Source organism: Alligator mississippiensis, chromosome 10 (genome assembly GCF_030867095.1).
Source record: "Alligator mississippiensis isolate rAllMis1 chromosome 10, rAllMis1, whole genome shotgun sequence".
NCBI lineage: Eukaryota > Metazoa > Chordata > Crocodylia > Alligatoridae > Alligator > Alligator mississippiensis.
The window spans coordinates 41,550,058-41,570,092 of NC_081833.1; the positions used below are offsets into that span (position 1 = coordinate 41,550,058).

General features: G+C 48.1%; 2 protein-coding genes across 8 annotated transcripts in view; one reads left to right on the forward strand and one right to left on the reverse strand.

Annotated features, from left to right (window-relative positions):
* Positions 1-6,808, reverse strand: part of CFDP1 (craniofacial development protein 1) — a 255,468-nt gene extending 248,660 nt beyond the window's left edge. For all 6 annotated transcript variants that reach the window (XR_009455228.1, XR_009455227.1, XR_009455230.1 and 3 more), the window contains exon 1: positions 6,384-6,808. Coding sequence is in view for 3 of the 6 variants with exons in the window: in XM_059713733.1 (XP_059569716.1) it covers positions 6,384-6,786 (403 nt within the window). In the remaining 3 variants the exon portion in view is untranslated. The remainder of the gene's footprint in view (positions 1-6,383) is intronic.
* TMEM170A (transmembrane protein 170A) lies at positions 6,805-19,706 on the forward strand. Of its 2 annotated transcripts, none has more exons than XM_006258750.4 (3): positions 6,805-6,998; positions 11,469-11,639; positions 15,298-19,706. In XM_006258750.4, the coding sequence occupies exons 1-3, from the start codon at positions 6,890-6,892 to the stop codon at positions 15,426-15,428; spliced, it is 411 nt and encodes a 136-aa protein (XP_006258812.1). In that variant the 5' UTR covers positions 6,805-6,889; the 3' UTR covers positions 15,429-19,706. The 2 variants fall into 2 exon arrangements, with proteins under 2 accessions (XP_006258812.1, XP_014452560.1); XM_014597074.3 differs by having other exon boundaries at positions 11,469-11,570.
* The last annotated feature ends 329 nt before the right edge of the window (positions 19,707-20,035 follow it).

Below are 20,035 nucleotides of genomic sequence, written 5' to 3' on the forward strand. Positions count from 1 at the left end.
CTGAGACTTCTGAGCCTCAGGTGAGGCCGTCTCTCTGCACTTTGTCAAAGGCAGTGGGAAGTGCAAGACTTAAGGCTGACAGTCCAAGTTCACAATATTAAAGACATTCAAGTTACTGTAAACAAGAAGCTGCTGTAGAACAGAACTGAAGAGAATATTACCAGTTTTCACTGTTGTGGGCATGGGCAACAATGAAAACCAACTAGAAACAAGGCAATTTCATTCTTCCACTACTTTCCAAAGCCAGGAACAGCAACAACAGCAAACTAGGGGTGCACTGATAAAGATTTTGTTGGCTGATACCGATAACCAATTATTAACCAACCATATTGACTAATGCCGATCCGATAAACCTTCTTTTTTGTGTAAGTCAGGAAATTGGTTATTTGTGTGTGCTCCAGCAGTCTCCTGCATCATTTATCAGCATCCTGGTGCTTAAACTAAAGCTCATTAAATGTGCTTTAGTTGAAGCGACACCACAACCATTTAAAGGTGGGGATACTTTTAAGTAGAACAAAGCTGAGCAGGTAAAGGGCAGATGTAGGCTGCCCGCTGTTGCCTTGGGGCTCTCCGCTCTGCTGCTTTTGCCCCTAGAGCCCCATGCTGGCCGTGCTCCCCCTCCCCACCCCCACTGCTGCCAAATGGGCAGGGAGCACGCAGCTGGCACGGGGCTCCTGAGGGAAAGGCAGTAGAGCAGAAAGCCCCAATCATGCAGTGAGCATCCCGCATCCACCCCGTGCACAAGTCTGGAGGGGCACATCTCCCTGACATGCCTCTCCTGGGGGAGGGTGCAGTACTGGGGAGCCAGCCCCTCCTCACTCTCCCTGGACGAGTTGCCCGTGGGTCCATCCCACTCCCCGCCCTGGTCCCACGTGCCATACACCACTCTGGCTAGGCAGAGATCCAGGCCCCGCTCCTCTCCCACCCTCACCATGAGGGCCTCAATCCACCACCCCCATGCCCCCACACAGCCCCTTTCCCTCCATAGATTTATCTGTAGGGGGCTGCTCTCCACACAGCCTAGATGTATTCCTGGCCATGTGCATATGTGCAGCTGCACACATGTATGCAGCACCCCCTGCATCTTGCTCCCAGCAGCCCCAAGCAGGACCTATTGAAGGCTAGAATGCTGCCCCCCTACAAGGGGAAAAATGCCACTTCCCAAAGGAATCCAGGCATCCGGGAGCCCTGGCTCCACAGGGGAGAGGGAACCCAGGCGTCCAAGGCCCTGGCCAGAAGGCATAATCATCAGTAAGCATTACTGGCTACAATGGCCAAAAAAACTCAATAGCTGATAATGTCATTTCCCCTTTTATCTGTGCAGATCCAATAGGCAACCAATATACCAGTGCACCTCCACAGCAAGAAGCACTGGAGTCAGTTTCTCTAGAGAAGAAATCATATGAGGGAGGCTGGCAGGCAGAGAATCTTAGTCATACTCTACCCAAAACCAGAGAGATGGAAGAACAGAGTAGCTCATGTATACCAACAGCAGCTGGGTGAAAGGAACTATAGTCATGAGCCATATATGAGGTCCACTTAGTCTAATATACTATTCCTGAGGGTGGCCAATACCAGATACTTCAATGCAGCAGGTCTATTTGATGTGTAGGGTTAATGTAAGCTTGACTGCCACCGAACAACCGTTATCCCCCCATTGTTTGGGGGGGGGGGGGGGGAAGAGGGGTATTTGATATACACCAATTGATTTCAGGGGACAGCTAAAGGGAAAACAGGGTTGGGAGCAATCGTCGACTCAAAATGAGTCCACCAAGGGCGGGGACAGAGCAGAAAACACTGGACTAGAGCCCAGATCCAGGCTGTCATGTAAGGATTACCTAGACTCATCCAGCTCTGGCTACTACCCCATGCTGCTCATACATGTAAGCACTAGTGATACTAGCAGGGATGATGACCCTGAGCAGATCAAAAGCGACTATAGGGCTCTGGGTGCAAGGGTGAAGGGAACAGGGGCTCAGGTGGTATTCTCAATGATCCTTCCAGTCAAGAGGAAGGGCCTGGGCAGGAGCAGACATCCTACAGATCAATGCATGGCTGCATAGATAGTGTTGGCAGCAGAGCTTTGCCTTCTTTAACCACAGGATATTGTTCCAAGAAGAAAGATTGCTAGGAAGAAATGGGTTCCACCTGACAAAGAGAGGGAAGAGCATCTTCACAGACAGGCTCGCTAACCTAATGAAGAGGGTTCAAACTAAGTTTACTGGGGGATGAGGACCAAAGCCCTGAGGTAAGTGGATGACCTGGAGGAAGAACAAGCAAGGGGCAATGGGGAGGTCTGCTGTATTTTCTCAGGAAGATTGAGAAATCAGTTAATTACCTGAGGTGTCTGTACACAAATGCACAGAGCCTGGGAAACAAGCAGGAAGAACTGAAAGTCTTCATACAGTCACAAAACTATGATGTGATTGGAATAACAGACATGGTGGGATAGCTCGCATGATTGATGTACTATCGTAGATGAGTATAAACTGTTTAGGGAGGACAGTCAGGGGAGAAGAGTTGCACATTATGAAAGAGCTGTATTATTGTTCAGAGCTCCAGTATGAAAATGGAGATAGGCCTGTAGAAAGTCTGGGTTAGGGTTAGAGGGAAGAGCAAAAAGGGTGATGTTGTGGTGGGGTTCTGCTGTAGACCACCCCAGGAGAATGAGGTAGATAAAGCTTTCTTCAGACACCTCTTAGAACTTCCTGATCACAGGACATGGTTTTCATGGGGGACTTCAAATCACCCTGACATCCGCTAGGAGGGTAATAAAGCAGTGCGCAGGCAATCCAGGAAGATTTTGGAAAGTGCCAGGGACAAACCTCCTGGTGCAAGTGTTGAAGAGACTAACTAGGGGCTGCACTCTTCTTGACCTGCTGCTCACAAACAGAGAAGAATTGGCGGGAGATATAGTAGCGGATGGCAACTTGGGCAGCAATGACCATGACATGATAGAGTTCAGGTTCCTGAAGAAAGGAAGGATGAAAAGCAGCAGAGTAAGGACCCTAGATTTCAGAAATGAAGGTTTTGACTCCATTAGAGAACACATGGGCAGGATCCCCTAAGAAACCAGTCTGAGGGAGAGAGGAGTCCCAGAGAGTTGGCTGTGCCTGAAAGAAACCTTACTGAGAGTGCAGGAACGAACCATCCCGATGTGCAAAAAGACTAGCAAGTATGGCAGAAGACCAGCTTGGCTTAGCAGGGAACTCTTCAATGAACTAAGACAGAAAGGAAGCTTACAAGAAGTGGAAACATGAACAAATGAGGGAGAACTACAGGAGTATTGCTCAGGTATACAGGGATGAAATGAGGAAGGGCAGGGCACAGTTGGAGTTGCAACTAACAAGGGATTAAAGGCAACAAGAAGGGTTTCTACAAGTATGTCAGCAATGAGAGGAAGGTCAGGGAAACCCTGGGTCCCTTACTGAATGGGGGAGGCAACCTAGTGAAAAGAGGATGCAGAAAAGGCTGAAGTGCTCAATGCCTTATTACTTCAGTCTTCAAGGCAAGTTCAGCTGCCAGATTACTGCACCTGGCAGCAGTCTGAGGAGGAGGTGAGCAGCCAACAGTGGAAAAAGAACAGGTTAGGGACTAGTTGTACACATTCAGCTTTTCTAAGTCCACAGGGCTGGATGTGATGCACCCGACAGCGCCGAAGGAGTTAGCCAATATACTTGCAGAGCTGCTGGCCATCATCTTCAAAAACCCGTGGCAACTGGGAAAGGTCCCAGACAACTGGAAAAGGGCAAATATAGCACCCATCTTTAAGAAAGGGAAGAAGGAGGATCCAGGGAACTACAGACCAGTCAGCCTCAACTCGGTACCTGGAAAAATCATGGAGCAGGTCCTCAAGGAATCCATTTCTAAGCACTTGGAGAAGAAGGTGATTAGGAACAGTCAGCAGGGATTTACCATGGGCAAGTCATGCCTGACCAACCTGATGCCTTCTATGATGAAATGACTGGGCCTGTGGATGCAGGGAGATCAGTGGATGTATACCTTGACTTTAACAAGGCTCTTGATATGGTCTCCCACAACATTCTCCCAGACAAGCTAAGCAAGTATGGGCTGGATGAATGGACTTTAAGGTAGACAGAAAACAGGCTGGATTGCTAGACTCAAAGGGTAGTCATCATTGGCTCACTATCTAGTTGGCAGCTGGTATCAAGTAAAGAGTGCCCAGGAGTCAGTCCTGGGGCCGGTTTTGTTCAATATTTTCATCAACAACCTAAAAGATGGCACAGAGTGCCAGCAAGTTTGCAGATGACACCAAGCTTAGGGGAGTAGTAGATACACTGGAGGGTAGGGCTAGGATTCAGAGTGACCTAAATAATTGGAGGATTGGGCCAAAAGAAATCTCATGAAGTTCAACAAGGACAAGTGCAAAGTCCTGCACTTAGCACAAAACAATCCTGTGCACTGTGGCAGGCCAGCAGGGGGCACTCCTGCACTGAGCCACCTGCTTTACCGCGCCAGCCAAAAACCATGCTTCGGATGCCTCCCCAGGGGCGCCCACTGATGGCCAACCCCCTACTTGGAGCACACCCACAAGCCTGGGGTACCACTGCCACCACCCAGACTCAGGTCTTTCTCTGGGCCCTGTGCCACCCGGGGTTACATAGGGGTTTCTTAACGCCAGCAGGATATATCCGAGTGCTTCTTATAGCATGAAGCATAGAAAGTAGTCTCCCTTAGTCAGCCAAGTAAAGGGAGCAAGAAGGCCTGCCCAATCCATCTCAAGCATGTACTACAAGGCTGGCTAGATCAGACAGCTTTATTAGGTAGAGAGGGTAGGCACAGGGAGGGGTACAAATCAGACAAGTAGTAAAAGAATAACTCTGAACAAACAGAAGCGGCTTGGTAGCCTCTTGATGCGCAATTAGAGTACTGTACGTTAAACTAAGTTCCTAGTTAAGTTTCTGATAAGTTACTCACTTCCACATCCAGCAAATGAAGGAGAGATGCAGAGGTCCCTGCTTCTGTATGTGTGTTTTAAAATGTCCGCCTGTCTTTTTCCTGCAGGGACCCTCTTAAAAAGCCCTCCTGACTTCACCACCTGGACCCAGTCAGGGACAAATGTTAATTGATGCCGGTCAATCAGTTTGAAAAACAGAACAGTTACCTAGAGGAGTGACATGGGCTTAAGCCGGTGCCCCCATATTGTGAGGTCAGAGCTCATAACAATAGAGAGGTTAAATTCACACCCTCTTATCTGAGGCCAGTCATGTAGGCAGTAACTCGGGACAACCAGGTTGACAGATGTGCAAGAGGGAGAGGGGAACAGACAACACAAAAGAGCGAGGAGGCTGGGATGAGGCTCTTTCACATGCACCACTACAGACTGGGGGCTGACTGGCTGGGAAGCAGCTCTGCAGAAAAAGACCCAGGGGGTTACAGTGGACAATACGCTGAATATGGAGCTGGCTGGGCGCACTTGTTGCCAAAAAGGATAAGGACATACTGGGCTGCATTGGTAGGTGTGATGCTAGCACGTCAAGGGAAGTGATTATTCCCTCTATTCAGCACTGGTGAGGCCACATCTGGAGTACTGTGTCCAGTTTTGCCCCCTCCAACTACAGAAAAGCTGTGGACAAATTGGAGAGAGTCTAGTGGAGGGCAACAAAATGGTTTGGGGGCTGGGGAACATGACTTGTGAGAGGCTGAGGGAACTGGGCTCGTTTAGCCTGGAGAAGAGAAGACTGACGGGGAATTTAATTGCAATCTTCAAAAGAAGATGTTCTCAGTGATGACAGAACTAGGAGCAACAGACTCAAGTTGCAGCAACGAAGTTTAGGCTTTTAAGGCCCAGCTTGACAAAGCCCTGCAGGGAATGATCTCATTGGGAATGGTGCTGCTTTGACCTCCGGAGATCCCTTCCAACCATAACTCTCTACGATTGTATGACAGCGCTCGCTGGTCCTTGAGCAAGTCCAAGAAGCCACTGAACAGTGTTGTGACACTGCCTGGAGATATGAATGGAGCGGACAAGAAGACGCACCCACAGCACCCAGGGCCCCCTGGCAAGGACCTCCTTCGTGGTCTAAAAGACATCCAAGGCAGCAGGAAGCTGCAAAATCACCAGTCTCTGCAGCACTGAATAGGCGGAGGCTGTCTCAAGTTGCGAAGCAAGATCACAGGCAGGACGATCTCATTCATTGGCCCGCCGAAACAACCGCCTTTTCCTCGAGCCCCGGCGGGTCCCGACTGCAGCGTCTCAAAGCAGCGACGTGGGCGGGGCTACCCCCTACACGCGCCGCCGCCCTACCTGGCCCAGGCTCCCGCCCGCGGCTGCTGTTGCCGCGCTGCTCCGGGCCGCGGAGGTCTCGGCTGCCGCCCTGCAGCGGCAGCTCGGGCCCCCCCCGCCGCCCGGCCCCGCTCACCCGAGGGCACGTAGTCCTCGTCCTCCGCCGAGCTGTAGTCCTCCGAGCCCGACATGCCGCTCCGCGCCGGCACCACAGAGACTCGGGAGCCCGAGCTAACGCAGCCTTCACCCCCAGAGGAAAATTGCGCGGACCCAAGCGACCGCTCTAGTGCCGCTGAACCATAGAGAAAAGGGTGGACTAGCAAATCTGGAAGAAGGAGGCGGGACATCCGGAGACGAGAAGCGGACTTCCAGTACCGTAGCTGGAGGCTGGGATGGGGGCTTCTAGCATGCAGCTCGGCGCCCACGTGACCTTCACCAGCACCACCCCCCGGCGACGCACCGCCCCCGCCCTCCGGAAGCGCCTGTTCCGCTGGGGCGTGGCCCACGTGGGCGGCGGAGACAGCTGATTGGAGACGCATCGTGCCTGTCGGGGCGGGCTCGAAGAGATGACGCGCTATGCGATTGGCGCAGGTGCGTGGCGGCTGAGGCTGGGCCGGAGCCGGAGCCGGAGCCGGAGCCGGAATGGAGGGCGGCGAGCCGGGCTGGCTCCTGCAGCAGATCCTGAGCCTACGCCTCGTGCCGCGCGTGGGCAACGGCACCCTCTACTCCGGGCCGCTCGCCAGCTTCCCAGGTGCGCCCGGCTCGGCCTGTGGTCCCGCGGGCACCCCTCCTCCTCGGGCCGTGCCGGGCAGCGCCGCCGGGAGCCGCGTGTGGCGGCCTCTGCTGCTGCTCGCCCCCAGCCCCCGCCCGCAGCATCTGGAGCGCAGCCCCGGAGGGGCGTCGGGCGGCAACTCGCGGGGTGGGAGCCAGCACGGGCAGGCTTGAGCCGCCCTCGGTGTGTGGTAGGGACCCGCAAGCTGGAGCAGACGGGGGCCAGCGAGCGTGCGGGAAGGGCTGGGGTTAGGAGGGGTGTGGCTGGGAGCTGAGCTCTGTCCAGGCTCTGGTGGACCTGGGAGAGATGCAGCCTGGGAGCTGGAGGATTGCAAATTGTTCGTTTTCATCTCAGTGGGGTGGACTGAACACAAGCGAGGTATCGCGGCCCTCGCGTGAAGCGGCTTAACTTTGAGACTCACGGAGGGCAGTTAGTAGGAGGTAATGAAGTTGATTGTGTGGACGTCGGTATTTCACATGCCTTTAGTGTGGCTTAGGTGTCACGTGTGACTTCGCCCTTCCTGGAGGAGCTGTGTTGCATGCTCAGGATCAGCCTGTGTGGGCGCACCCTGGCGTTTTCTCTTGTCACTTCACAAACCAGAATTGTTGAAAGCACTTCCGGACTTCAGTCTCTGATTCAGAGTAGTCTGTAGCCTCAGGAGCAGGGGGCTGTGTCCCTGCACACTTTAGACTCAGGGTTCCAGTTGCAGCTTGTTGGTTAGCATAGCTGTTCTCAGTCTTTTTTGACTCAAGGAGCCCAAATGGCAGCTCTTAGCTTTCACTTGCTTCGTGACTATGGAAAAATAATAGAGCCAGTTCCTTTGTTGCAGGGAACTTGTGGCAGGTTAGTGTGTTATGGACACTGGTTTACTATTTGAACACTCTAGGCTTATCTTGTGAATTGCATGCAGGTGTTTGCACATCTAGTAGTACTAATATTGCACTGCAACATTAAAAAGGATCTTGCGGCACCCTGGCTGAGGATCACTGGCTTATTGCTTCCTTTTTTTGATGCTTTGTCTTGTGCTGCTGCCTGTGGAGCCTTAGTGTATCCAGTTGTCTTTGCATTTGAGAGTTGCGCATGCAACCCAAAATCTGGTAATTCTTAACATTTTGATTGCTTGACTTTGCAACTTTAAAGTGTTTTTTTTAACATGGCTTTTTTACATGTAACATTCATAATAGAATAGAAAAGTAGAACTGGAAGGGACCTCCAGTGGTCATCTATTCCAGCCACCTGCCAGAGGCAGGATCATCCCTATCCAAACCATTATATACAGATCCATTGTCTAACTAGTAACACTACAAAGTCACCCTGATACAACCACAAGGCATAACACCATAACCTGCCACAGGTAGGACAGGGAGACCACAGCAGTCAAGGGTTGTTAAAATATGCTCTAGAGAGCCAAGGAAGAAAGGCCATCCCCTCACGGAGAAAGGCAAAACCCCCCACAGTCTCAAGAGGTAAATTTCTTTCCTGATACCAAATATGGCAATTGGTCTGATCCTGAACAGGGGGTAAGACGCTATCCAGGAACCTCTGGGTTAAAGTGTCAGCATACACACACCCCAGCCAAAATCCCTAGCCTTGGTTGCAGCAGCAACCAGTACTTCTGGGAAAGGCAAAATCCCTGCCTCCTGACATGCGTAGCAAGCGGAGGGGAAAAATTCCTTTCCAGACCTATCTGGTAACCAGGAAACCCAGAAGTATGGGAAATACCCATATAGATGCTAGGCATGGCTATTCCTAGCTCAGGAGTGGGCAATTATTTTGGCTGGAGGGTGGCTTAACAAGTTTTGGTGAGCTGTCAAGAGCTGCAAAAGTAGCTGCACCCCTTGATAGGTGCCCTGCCCCTAGTTGCCATCTTGGGAGCAGCTGTCCCTAACCCCTGACCTTTTCCACCTAAAGTCCCTCCCCTTGTCCCAGAAGTACTCCTTTTTGGAGGGGAAGGAGTTGCCATCTTGGAACAAGAAAAAAATGTATATACTGAAAAAACAAACATCTACTATAGCATTTTTATTTTATTCCAAAAAAAAATTGTCCTGGTTTACGTGTGTTTGCACAGTGCAGGGGTTGTGCTAGGGGTAGTGCATACTGCTAGGGGTACTTAGACCAGTCCTAGAGGGTACATATAGGCAGGAACTGAGTGCTGCTGCCTCTTAGGAGCTGGGGCGGGGCAAGGGCAGTGGCACTCCTCTGCGGGGCAGGGAGGCTTGCACACAACGGCCACCATTGCCACACACCAGCCTGGTGAGCTTCCCCGCCCTACCCTGGCCCTGCTCCTGTGAGATGGCAGCGCTCCGTCCCAGCCTCCCCATTCGGGGTCCGGCTACGTGCTACCCCCTCCACTTGGCATCTGGTGGTGTGCTGCTGCCCACTCCACCCCCACTCAGTGTTCAGCCTTGCGCAAATCCCCCCTGCCTCAGTGTTCAGCTGTGCACTCCTCCTTCCTCCCCATAACCTCCCCCTGCTCGGCATCGAGCCGCCAGGGTCACTTAAGCTAAAAAAGATTGAAAAACCCTGGGGTACTGTATCTAGAGGCAATTGCATAATAGCTCAAAATGGGGGTTTGTTGCAGGGGGAGGAGGGATGATCCTTGGAGTCCCCAGAGCATGTGAGTCCCTGGAGCTGCATGTGGCAGAGAGCAGGGCCAGCTCCACCGGGCTCCATAGCATGCAGCTCCTGCACTCCCACTTGAGTCCCTGGCCTCACATGGCCACAGCATAACATGCAGCTCCTGCCCAAGTCCCCACATGGTAGCAGTGTGCAGGGCCAGCCCTGCCCAGCCCCATGACACAACTCCTGGCCAAGACCCCAGCCACACACGATGGCAGCTTTTGGGGCCAGCCCCATAGCATGCAGCTTCTTCACTCCCACCTGAGACCCCTGCCTCATGTGGTAGCAGTGTGCAGGTCCAGTGCCCCCACAGCCTCATAGCGTGCAGCTCTGGTGCTCTTGTAGTGTGTGGGGCCAGCCCCATAACATGTGGCTCCCCACGCTCCTGGCCCTGGCTCAATGGGGCCCTTACCTGAATTTCCCCTCTGGGAAGGGGTAGGCAAGCAAAAGCTCTGCCAGGCAGAAGCTTCTCATCTCTAGCGCTCTGGCTTAGGGCTGAGATAAGGGGTGTTTCCCTAGCTACTAGAGCTGTACCTCCTGTGTGGAGCCGCAGTGAGCACCAGGCCCTGTGACAAGTCTATCGGCTTATGGAGGGGCCCTGCAGGCTGGATGGAATTGCCTGTTGGACTGGATCTGGCCATTGCTCATATTTTGCCCATCTCTATCCTCCTGCAGGGAGGGGGGAGTGGGGTGGGCTCAGCTGTGTGGGGCAGGTGGCAATAGCGCTGGGAGGGGCAGCTACAGGGGTGCTACAAGGAATTTCTGCCCCCCCTTGCACCACCCCTGCTCTGAGCACTCCATTCTCCTGCCTTTCCCTCTGGAGCCCTGCGCTGGCCGTGCATCCCCTACCTGCCCTGCAACATGGGGCTACTGAGGGGGGGCCTCGATCTGCCTTGCCCTTCCCTCTTCACAGACTTACCAGCAGGATGCTGTTCTCCAAGCTGCCCAGCTGCATTTCTGTAAATTGGCTATCAGCTTGGTATTGGCTGGTATGCCTAGTTAATAAATTCGCTATTGGTATTGACCAAGAAAATCTTTATCAGTGCACCCCTAATGCTTTTTCCAAGTACTAGGCCTGTACTTTTGTATCATTGCTTTTCTTCCCCTTTGACTGAATTGGGGCTTGTCTTTACACTCTTAATGATGAGAACCTTGTCTCAGTATGTAGTTTTGCAGTACAGGCAGTTCTCCGACTTACAACACAATTGGTTCCTGAAAACTGTATCTTAAGTCGAAACGTTGTAACTCGGAACCAATTTTCTCATAAGAAACAATGTTATAAATGGGGGATTGGTTCCTGAACCAAGGCCTGATACCTATTTTCACCAAAAATACCCCAGAATTTTGTACTCGGTCAACTATAGATGAGTAATATAGCTACATTAATGTATTTATATTGTAAATAGCAATTATACTGATTTGGAAAGACTTCTCTGAGGTGACTTGATTGGACTTTTTGAAGTGTTCTTGGCTGGAGTCTTCTCAGGAGTCTTGGCTGCAGGTTTTTCTGCAGTCTTGTCTGCTTTCTTAAAGAAAGTGTCCAAGGAAGTTTGGACAGACATTCACCAGGGAGATGAGCAACGCAGTGAACTGGTTTGCTGGCATGGCGCCACATCAGATCAAGTGTTGTAAAGTCAAAACTGATGTTATAAGGTTGAAATGGTGTCAATTTATAAACGCTGTAAGTGCGAAATGTTGTAAGCTGAGGACTGCCTGTATTCAGGACAATCAGAGCAGTGTTTCTGATGGGAGCCTATAACAGCTGTCATATTAAGAGTGGGAATGAAAAGCCTTATCTGAGTCTCAACCCACTGTCTTCTTCCCTTGCAGAAATGTGGTATGGTGTATTCCTGTGGGCACTGGTGTCCTCTCTCTCTTTCCATGTACCTGCAGGATTACTTGCACTCTTCACCCTCAGACATCACAAATATGGTAGGTTTATGTCTGTAAGCATCCTGTTGATGGGCATCGTGGGACCAATTACTGCTGGCATCTTAACAAGTATGTTAGACCTTCAAAAATATTAGTTTGACTGGCCAGGGTGTCTTCATTAGTGGTCGTTTCAGAAGTTTGCTAAATTGAAACATTCCTCATGATGGAAAAATGGGCTTAGGCCGCAGAATAACGTCTCAGTCCCAAGAGCTTGAAAATATTAATCCTTTTCCTACAGTTCTTAAATACTTTGTCTTTAGTGCCAGCCGTTGCAGATTTAAAAACTAACTGTGTTTTTATTGTGGAACCAAAGTATACCACTTATCCATTTTCAAAGTTGAACCACAATTAAAATAGTTGTCCAGTTCTGGGTGGTGGATGGGTCAATTTCAACCTGGAGAGATGTGGGCAGTGGAGTTCCCCAGGACTGGGTCCTAGGGCCTGCACTGTTCAATATCTTCATCAGCGATTTGGACAAGGGGGTGAAAAGCACCTTGTTCAAGTTCACAGATGACACTAAGATGGTGGGAGAAGTGAGCATGCTAGAAGAGAGGGACAGGCTACAACTAGATCTGGACAGGTTACAGACATGGGCAGATGAGAATAGGATGGGTTTCAATACGAACAAGTGCAAGGTGTTGCACCTGGGTGTCTCTAGTGGGTTATGGAATAGAGAAAATCCCACACAACTTACTGATTAGTTTGATGCACTGGTTGGGGGAGTATCTAGTTGATTGCACGATTTCACAATGATTGCACACTTAATTTATACAACACAATTTTATTTTAAAGTTCTTTGCTACGCATATAACACTGCTTAGCTTTAAGAAATACCACAAACATTAAGAACACAATAACTACGTATATCAGAAACAATGCTCCAAATGCACTTCCTTCCCAAACAATGCTATTAGAATTAGTATTACAAAAACAACTACAATTACAACTCAAAGTTAACTTGGAATCAATACTATTATTTTTCATAATATACTTACAATCCTAGAATTCTGAGAAGCCAAACACCTAGATATGCTTTCATTCCTCAGTAGTACAATTTAATGGGTTGCCCTCAGTAGTACAGTTCAATGGGCTCGCCTCAGCAATACAGTTCAATGGGCTGGCCTCAATACTGATAGAACTAAGTCCCTTTCATTCAGTCGCTTTCGGGTGCTCCGCGGCTTCAGCGTGAACGAAGAGATTCGTGTTCACGGAGAGGGTGGTTCAGGTGATCAGTCTGATCCGGCCTACACTTGCTATTCTTCCTTCGTTGTTCTGCAAGTGAGGTTGCCTCCAAATTGGGACAGTAGGTTACAGTTTTTATTGAGTGAGTTGCTGTCTTGGGCCCCTCCTACCCAAACCTGTCACTACTCCCAAATTTGGGCTCGGATCTTTCTTAACAGATTTCTGCTGGGTTCAGTTTCTTTTCTTGACCATTTTAATTACTTTGGGGAATTTCCACACCACTGCAGTGAGCTTTCTTTCCAATCTTTCCAAAGGCCCCTAGGGTTTGGTCTCTCGGGATGTTTGCTTGAGGGTTGTTTTTAGGTTAACTTTGTTAAAGGCCTCTAAAGATAAAATTCAGGAGTTAAGACTTTGAGCAAAGCCCGAACCTTCCACACGTAGGCCAAAACAACGGCCTAGATAAAAGGATGAATCTTGTCTTCTTCTAAACTGGCTAATGGGCAACTATTACAAACATTCAAACTATTACATTCAATATGACACTGGGGAGGAAGAACCAGCAGCATACCTACAGGCTGGGGAACTCCTTCCTTGTCAGCACAGAGGCAGAAAAGGATCTCGGTGTCACTATTGATTCCAAGATGAACATGGGCCACCAATGTGGGGACACGGTCAGGAAGGCTAACCGTACCTTGTCATGCATCTATAGATGCATCACGAGCAGGTTCAAGAAGGTGAGCCTCCCCCTCTACGCAACATTGGTCAGGCCGCAGTTGGAGTACTGCGTTCAGTTCTGGGCGCCGCACTTCAGGAGGGATGTGGACAGCATCGAGAGGGTCCAAAGTAGGGCCACTCACATGGTCAGGAGGCAGCAGGGCAGGTCCTATGAGGAAGGGCTATGGGACATGAACCTGTTCAGCCTCCACAAAAGAAGGCTGAGAGGAGGTCTGGTGGCCGCCTGTAAACTTGCCAAGGGGGACCAGCAGGCAGTGGGATAGTCCGTGTCCCCCCGAGCACTACCCGGGGTAACAAGGAACTGTTACCATAAGTGCCATAAGTTGACTGAGAGTAGATTCAGGCTAGACATCAGGAGGCACTACTTCACTGTCAGGGCAGCTAGGAGTTGGAACCAACCTCCAAGGGAAGCAGTGCTTGCCTCTACCCTGGGGGTCTTCAAAAGGAGGCTAGGCAGCCACCTAGCCGGGGTCATTTGACCCCAGCATCCTTTCCTGCCCGTGGCAGGGGCTCGGACTTGATGATCTGCTTAGGTCCCTTCCGACCCTACCAACTGTGAAACTATGAAAGTAGACCTAATACAGTAAAAGGGGTCTTGGTTAGGTATGTAAGTTCCTGATATGCAGGCGTCTGATTTATTGAGTAAGTAGAGTTTATCTGAACAAGTTGCAAACAGTAGACAGTTCAGCAAGACCTTAGCAAATGTCTGTAGAGAGGAATTTTATCATAATTATTTTAGTACTGTGGTCATTGTCACTCTGGCACACATTATATGGGCTGTAGTGCTTCCCTCCTGAAGATCCTATATGCTGGTCTGACAAGTTAAAGCCTCGCCCAAGCCTAACAGCCTATCGGGCTAGCGTGACTAAGGCTTTGTAGTTTCTAGTCAGTGGCATACCAGGAGGGTGACATGACTAGCATTGTATCCAGCCACCTCTGACTCCCTAGCCTGAATGTCCAAATGCCTTTTTACAGTTGAATCAACTAGGGGGAAAACACAAGGGAGAGCAGCTGGCTCCCTGCCACCACTGCTGTGGGAGGCCAAGGGAAGAGCTACCACTGTTGCAGGAACACCAGAAAGGTTCCATTTCTGTGAGGCAGGCAGCAATAGGAAAGCCCAACCTCATAGGAACCTCAGAAAGAGCTCCTCTTCCCACTGTCAGAGCTCCTGCAAGAGCCCTAGGAAGAGCCTCTGTTCTTGCAGCAGCAAAAGCTGGTACTGCCATCCTGGAAACATGGGGACAAGCTGTGGATCATAGAGCCTGCCAGAGAGGTTCCCCCCTGGCTGGTGAGAGCACCTTTGAGGCAACTTGGTGGCTCTGCAGCCATAAAGCTGGAGCATTTGTACTATATTTTTCTACACGTGAACTGCTCTTCACAACTCTAGTCTTAACCAGCAGTACAAATCCATCCTTGAAAGAACACTGGCATGTCTCACTTAGTGCAGTCTGCTGTTCTAGGCATTGATGAAGTGAACAGTTGAAGAGCAAAAAGATATCAGGAAGATTCAGTTCTAGCCAACTGAGTTTTAAAATGTACTTGAAATGTTTTATTTAAATATCAATAACTGAAAGAATGACATAGCCAAGGCAGTGTTTTTGATGCTACTTTTTATAAGCACAATTATATGCAGTTTACTTAGAGGTTGTGGGGGGGAGGGTATGAATCGCTGCATGGGCAGTGGCATAGATCTCTAATCATAAATAATCAGATTGCAAGCTTGGCCCTTTAGGCCCGTGCCCATAGTACAGCTATGTTTCTATTCCAAATTTGTCTAGCATATTAATACCTTTTCTTTCTTCCAAACCAGGTGCTGCTATTGCTGGAGTTTACAGAGCTGCAGGAAAAAAAATGATCCCCTTTGAGGCCCTCATTTTAGGTGTGGGGCAGACATTCTGTGTGGTGGTGGTTTCATTTTTACGGATTTTAGCAACTCTGTAGCATTCCACGAGAGATCAAAGAACAAATAGGAAGAAGAGAATCTTGGTTACATGGCAGAGATAGTTGATGAATATTGCAACTTCTTGGTCTATGACCAGGAGATAACAGGGAGGTGTGATTCTAGCTGTATCCAGGACACGTTTGCTTTTTCTCTGGCTACTTCAGTCACTAGGAAGGTTTGTTCCTGCTTCCAGTTTGGAAAGAGAAGCTAGACCTTGCTGACTCCAATCTGAAAAGCTGTGTGCTGCAAACAAATGTTGCATTGAGGAACTTGTTTAAACTTTGTTGCTTTCGTACTTCATGCAAACCAGCACAGCAAAAACTCAGTTTGATTGTCTCGTGGCACTGCTACATACACGCTTCCCAAGGAAACAAGGAAGGCACTTCCGCTGATACTACTGCAAAGTTTAGATATCTTCAAACCGGAATATGCTGTTTTGTCAGTCTCCAGTCTGTTTGATTGGATTGATATAGTAATCAACCTGTTAACTTTATTTTGTTACATTTTGGTAATGCCAAGTGCCATGTTTCGTTTTTTGGAGAGGTGGGGAAGGAGGGTGCACTTGTTAGACTTCATTACAACTCCTGAAAGCACCGAACTACAGTAATGGAGAGTAGCCAAAATGTGACAGAGTGGTTCTGCAGTTAAAATATTTGCAGCTGAATAATGTGGCATTTTCGAAGTCCAGCAAGCACTTTCTACGTATTGTAACAAACCTTAAAAACACTCCACCTTTTTAAAAAAAAAATGTGAAAAAGCTTTTTATGATAAGGCTACTAACTTTTCTCTGCCCCCCTTTTTTCAACTATTAGATGTTGTTTTTAGCAGCAAAACAGCAACATGAGAAATCATTGTGGATACCTATGGCTGAATAGCTGTGAATGTGAACAGTGATGCAAGGGGCTCATCTGGATAAAGGGGCACTACTTAAATTTCTCTGTATAACAGCCTTTATGTATCTGCCGTTAAAGGCACAAGAGGTGGCTGAATAGAAGTTGGCCCAGCAATCAGTAGTTGGAAATTCCTGGTGTCTGTATATATTCTTCTAGATCTGCAGCCCTTTGGGGGGGAGAGGGAGCCTGTTTTTTACTGAGCTGTTAGTTCTCTGTCCAAGTACTTGGGTTCTTAAATGTTTACATTCACAGAATTTGTAAAAGTATATTTTGTAAAGCTTCAAGGCCTGTACATTTAGAACTTTACACACAGCTTCCCCAGCTGTCTGCAGAATTGCCATTAAATCATATGCAAGTGTCAGTCATGTGTCCCAGCTGGCTACTTGCCTGTGATTATTGCAGAATGTACAAATCCTGCCTATACACTATTCTAAATATCTGGTCTTGAAGTCTCTGAAATCTCATGGTAGGTTGGATGCCTGCTTGGTGAGCCAGAAAATTCCTAGGTGATTTGCCTTTCCTCATAGAAATATATTCAAAGCATTGCCTGAGCTACTGCTAGGAAATGTGACCTCTCTTCTATATTTCTCTTTTCTAGATTATTTTAATATCTCTTTTTGGTCTCTTCTCTGTTGACAGAATGTGCTGTGTGCATTAAGAGTGTTTGTCCTTTTTGGCAGGCTTGTTTATCCACAATCCCGTAGAAACTAAGGATTAATGCCAAGGATTACTTTAAACTGTAGTCAGCTCTGACTTTGCCACAGTTTTTCATGGTGCTGAGTGTGATCCTTATTTACATTATTGATCCCCCTGATGGCATCTGTCGGAGGTATCCTTGAGCAGAACATCCAGTCCCCAGGAAACATTTTTAAATGTTTGTGTTTTTCTGTACTTGTTTTGTTACCAAACCAGATTGCCTTTTGCACTGAATTCCTACTTCATTTTATAATAACCCTTTGAACCCATTGTCATCTAGGATTAAAGCACCACAAAGGGGGATAGGAATATGTTTGTCACAGGAAAGTAAATATTCTGATGGGATTTAACTGTTAGTGATTGACTTGAGACAAGTAAAGGAAACAGTTTCTCAGGAGTTAGTTAGTGAGAGCTAGAGTCTGTCTGAACTACAATAGTTTTAATCAAGTAAAAACTTGTGCAATTTGATAAAGTCTTTATGTGAATATATATATTTTTAGCTACCCAGTATTAAAACTGTATATAGCTGCTGTTATAGCACTGTACACCAAGTAACTTGTACTGAACACTGGAGCATCTAGCTAGATCTTACGTGAGCTAATCTATATAGATCTACCACTGTTACTCTTGTGTTCACTCCTGTGGAGAGGTAGAGTGGGAGAAGGATACTCAAGTGTGGACTAACTTGACCACAACAGACTCCTTATAATAGATAAGAGTAGGAGTTAGAGAGAGCTGTTTAATCTTTGGATGGACATCTTTTCCCTTCCCCACTGCTCATCTCAGATTGTTGCAGGGCGCAGCCCATGTCCAAAATGCCTGGCTGTTTGCTTGGCTTACCATGGATTTTACTAAGTGTCCAATTCATTTATCTATAAAAGGTCTTGTGTTTCTTGCCATGACGCTTAGGTTGGGTAGACGTCATATCTTATAACCTTTGCTTATGGCTGTTACTAGAAACTGGTGGTCTGGGCATTTGTTGTGCTCCACAGGTTTGTGTTTCACTTCTTGCTGTGTGAAATCCCACAGTTGCATGGTTCATATACCAACTGGAAAGCCCAGTCAGCAAAGGCATAATTGTTGTGATGTTGAAGAGCAGAAGGTCTTGAGAGAGGGCAGACGAGGGCTCTAGGTGGAGCTAACTGTCTTCATCTCTTGTTGAATCAACAGTCTGAAATTGAGCAGATTTGGTGGGGAGCCTGTGATTGGCACCAAAAAGGAGCTTGCTAGTCATAAGCCTCAGAGAACTTCTTGGCATCTTTTTTCCCTGCTGTGTGTTTTTCACTTGCCTAAAGGACAGCAGCAAAGGATTTCATTATGGTTTTGACTGTTAATGCATGCCATAGTTTAGACCTGAATAAAACCATTTTTTAAAGAGCTAGAAAAAACAGCATGACTCAGTAAGTAGAAGACCTAAAATGTGTCTGGTTTCCTGCTTTTTTTAAGCTAAGTACCTTCTTTGGTCTATTTAGCTTGAAGAGTTTGAATATGCATCTTTGAAATGGCTTGAGTGTTAAATCATACGTAGAGTACAATGGGCATTCATCTGAATTTGCCAAGGTCCAGTGAAGTTTTCGGGGACCTTGTAAAGGTGAATAATCAGACACTCACCAGTCATATCAACTGTGCAGTCATTTGGGTATGACTGCTCACTTTGTAGGTAATAGCCAAACATTTGCGTGGCTTTCTATAGTTTTTAGTGTTGGACATTCTTTACCTAACATTGAACTGTAGAGATCCACCATGAGAAATCCTTCTTAGCCCTTCTTTTTGATTAAATCAATCCAAGCTTACTGGGAGAGTAATTTTGATTTTTGTAGTTTTCTGTTCTCCCATCAGATCTGCTCATTCAATTTTTTAATGTCCCTTAAAATTGAATTTTGAGCAAGTACTAGAATCTTGGGGTTGGTTCTATAGCTGATATAGCTCCCTTGCAAGGAATGGGACTGCTGACTTTCACTAACTGATAATCTGGCCCTCAGCCTGTACAAAAACACAATTGTTGGTGGGAGAGATAGAGGACTGTAGAAGTTAATAGATAATATCAGCATGTGATGATCTGGGCAGCCTCAACTGTCAGCTTCTTGCTGACTCAGACTTTGTTTGCAAAGGCTCCTAAAGTCCCACTGCCTTCCCCTATGTAGCTGTTGTTTATTTTTTTTAAAGCAAGACACTGGTGATGGATAGAACAGTTCATGCCTAGGAGAGAGTAGCCCTTCATCAGCCTGTTAAACGCCTGAAACTGTTGTGTTGGGCTCTTAAAATAAAATAAGGTTGTATTGGTGCATTGCAGTTCTATCATGTCACGATCCAAAAATTATGCCCCCCCCCCCAAAAAAATATTGTTAAAGGGCTGGTAGAAAAATATGAAAGTGTAAGTGCCACTGACTCACCACTGCAGGTGAGATGCACCCTATCAAGAGGGCCTGATTAAGGTCTTAATTGGAACAAAAAGCCTTGCAAGAGGCTACCTTCACTTAAGTTGTTTCCTAGAGCTGGAATCCATGGCCCTGCTTTTCCTGGATGTGCACGAACTGCGTGCTGGCTTGATTTAACTTTGTGTTTCACTACTACAGCTAATGTGAATAAATCTTTGTATAATAGAATACAATGTAAAGCTAGATTTTATTTTTGTACTGACACTTCTAATTCTGGTGTTAACATTTACCAATAAATTATTTAACTATCCATATGAACTGATGCTGTGTATATTCTGCTTGGTGTGGGGGTGGGAGAATAGTAGAGCAGGGGTCGGCAACCCCCGGCACGCGTGCCAAGCATGGCACGTGAGGCCATTTTGCTCTGCACACCATGGCCAGCCGCGGCTTTGAATAGCTGCTGCCAGCGATATTGCTCGGGCTGCTCCCAGCAGGCAGTAGGGAAGCTGCAAGCCCTGCTGGGAGCAGCCTGGGCTCCATGATTGGCAGCAGCTACAGAGAGCCAGGTTTGGCTGCAGCTGGGAGGCTGCAAACAGCTGTACTGGGCTCTGGAGCCCAGGCATCAGCTCTGTACTGGCG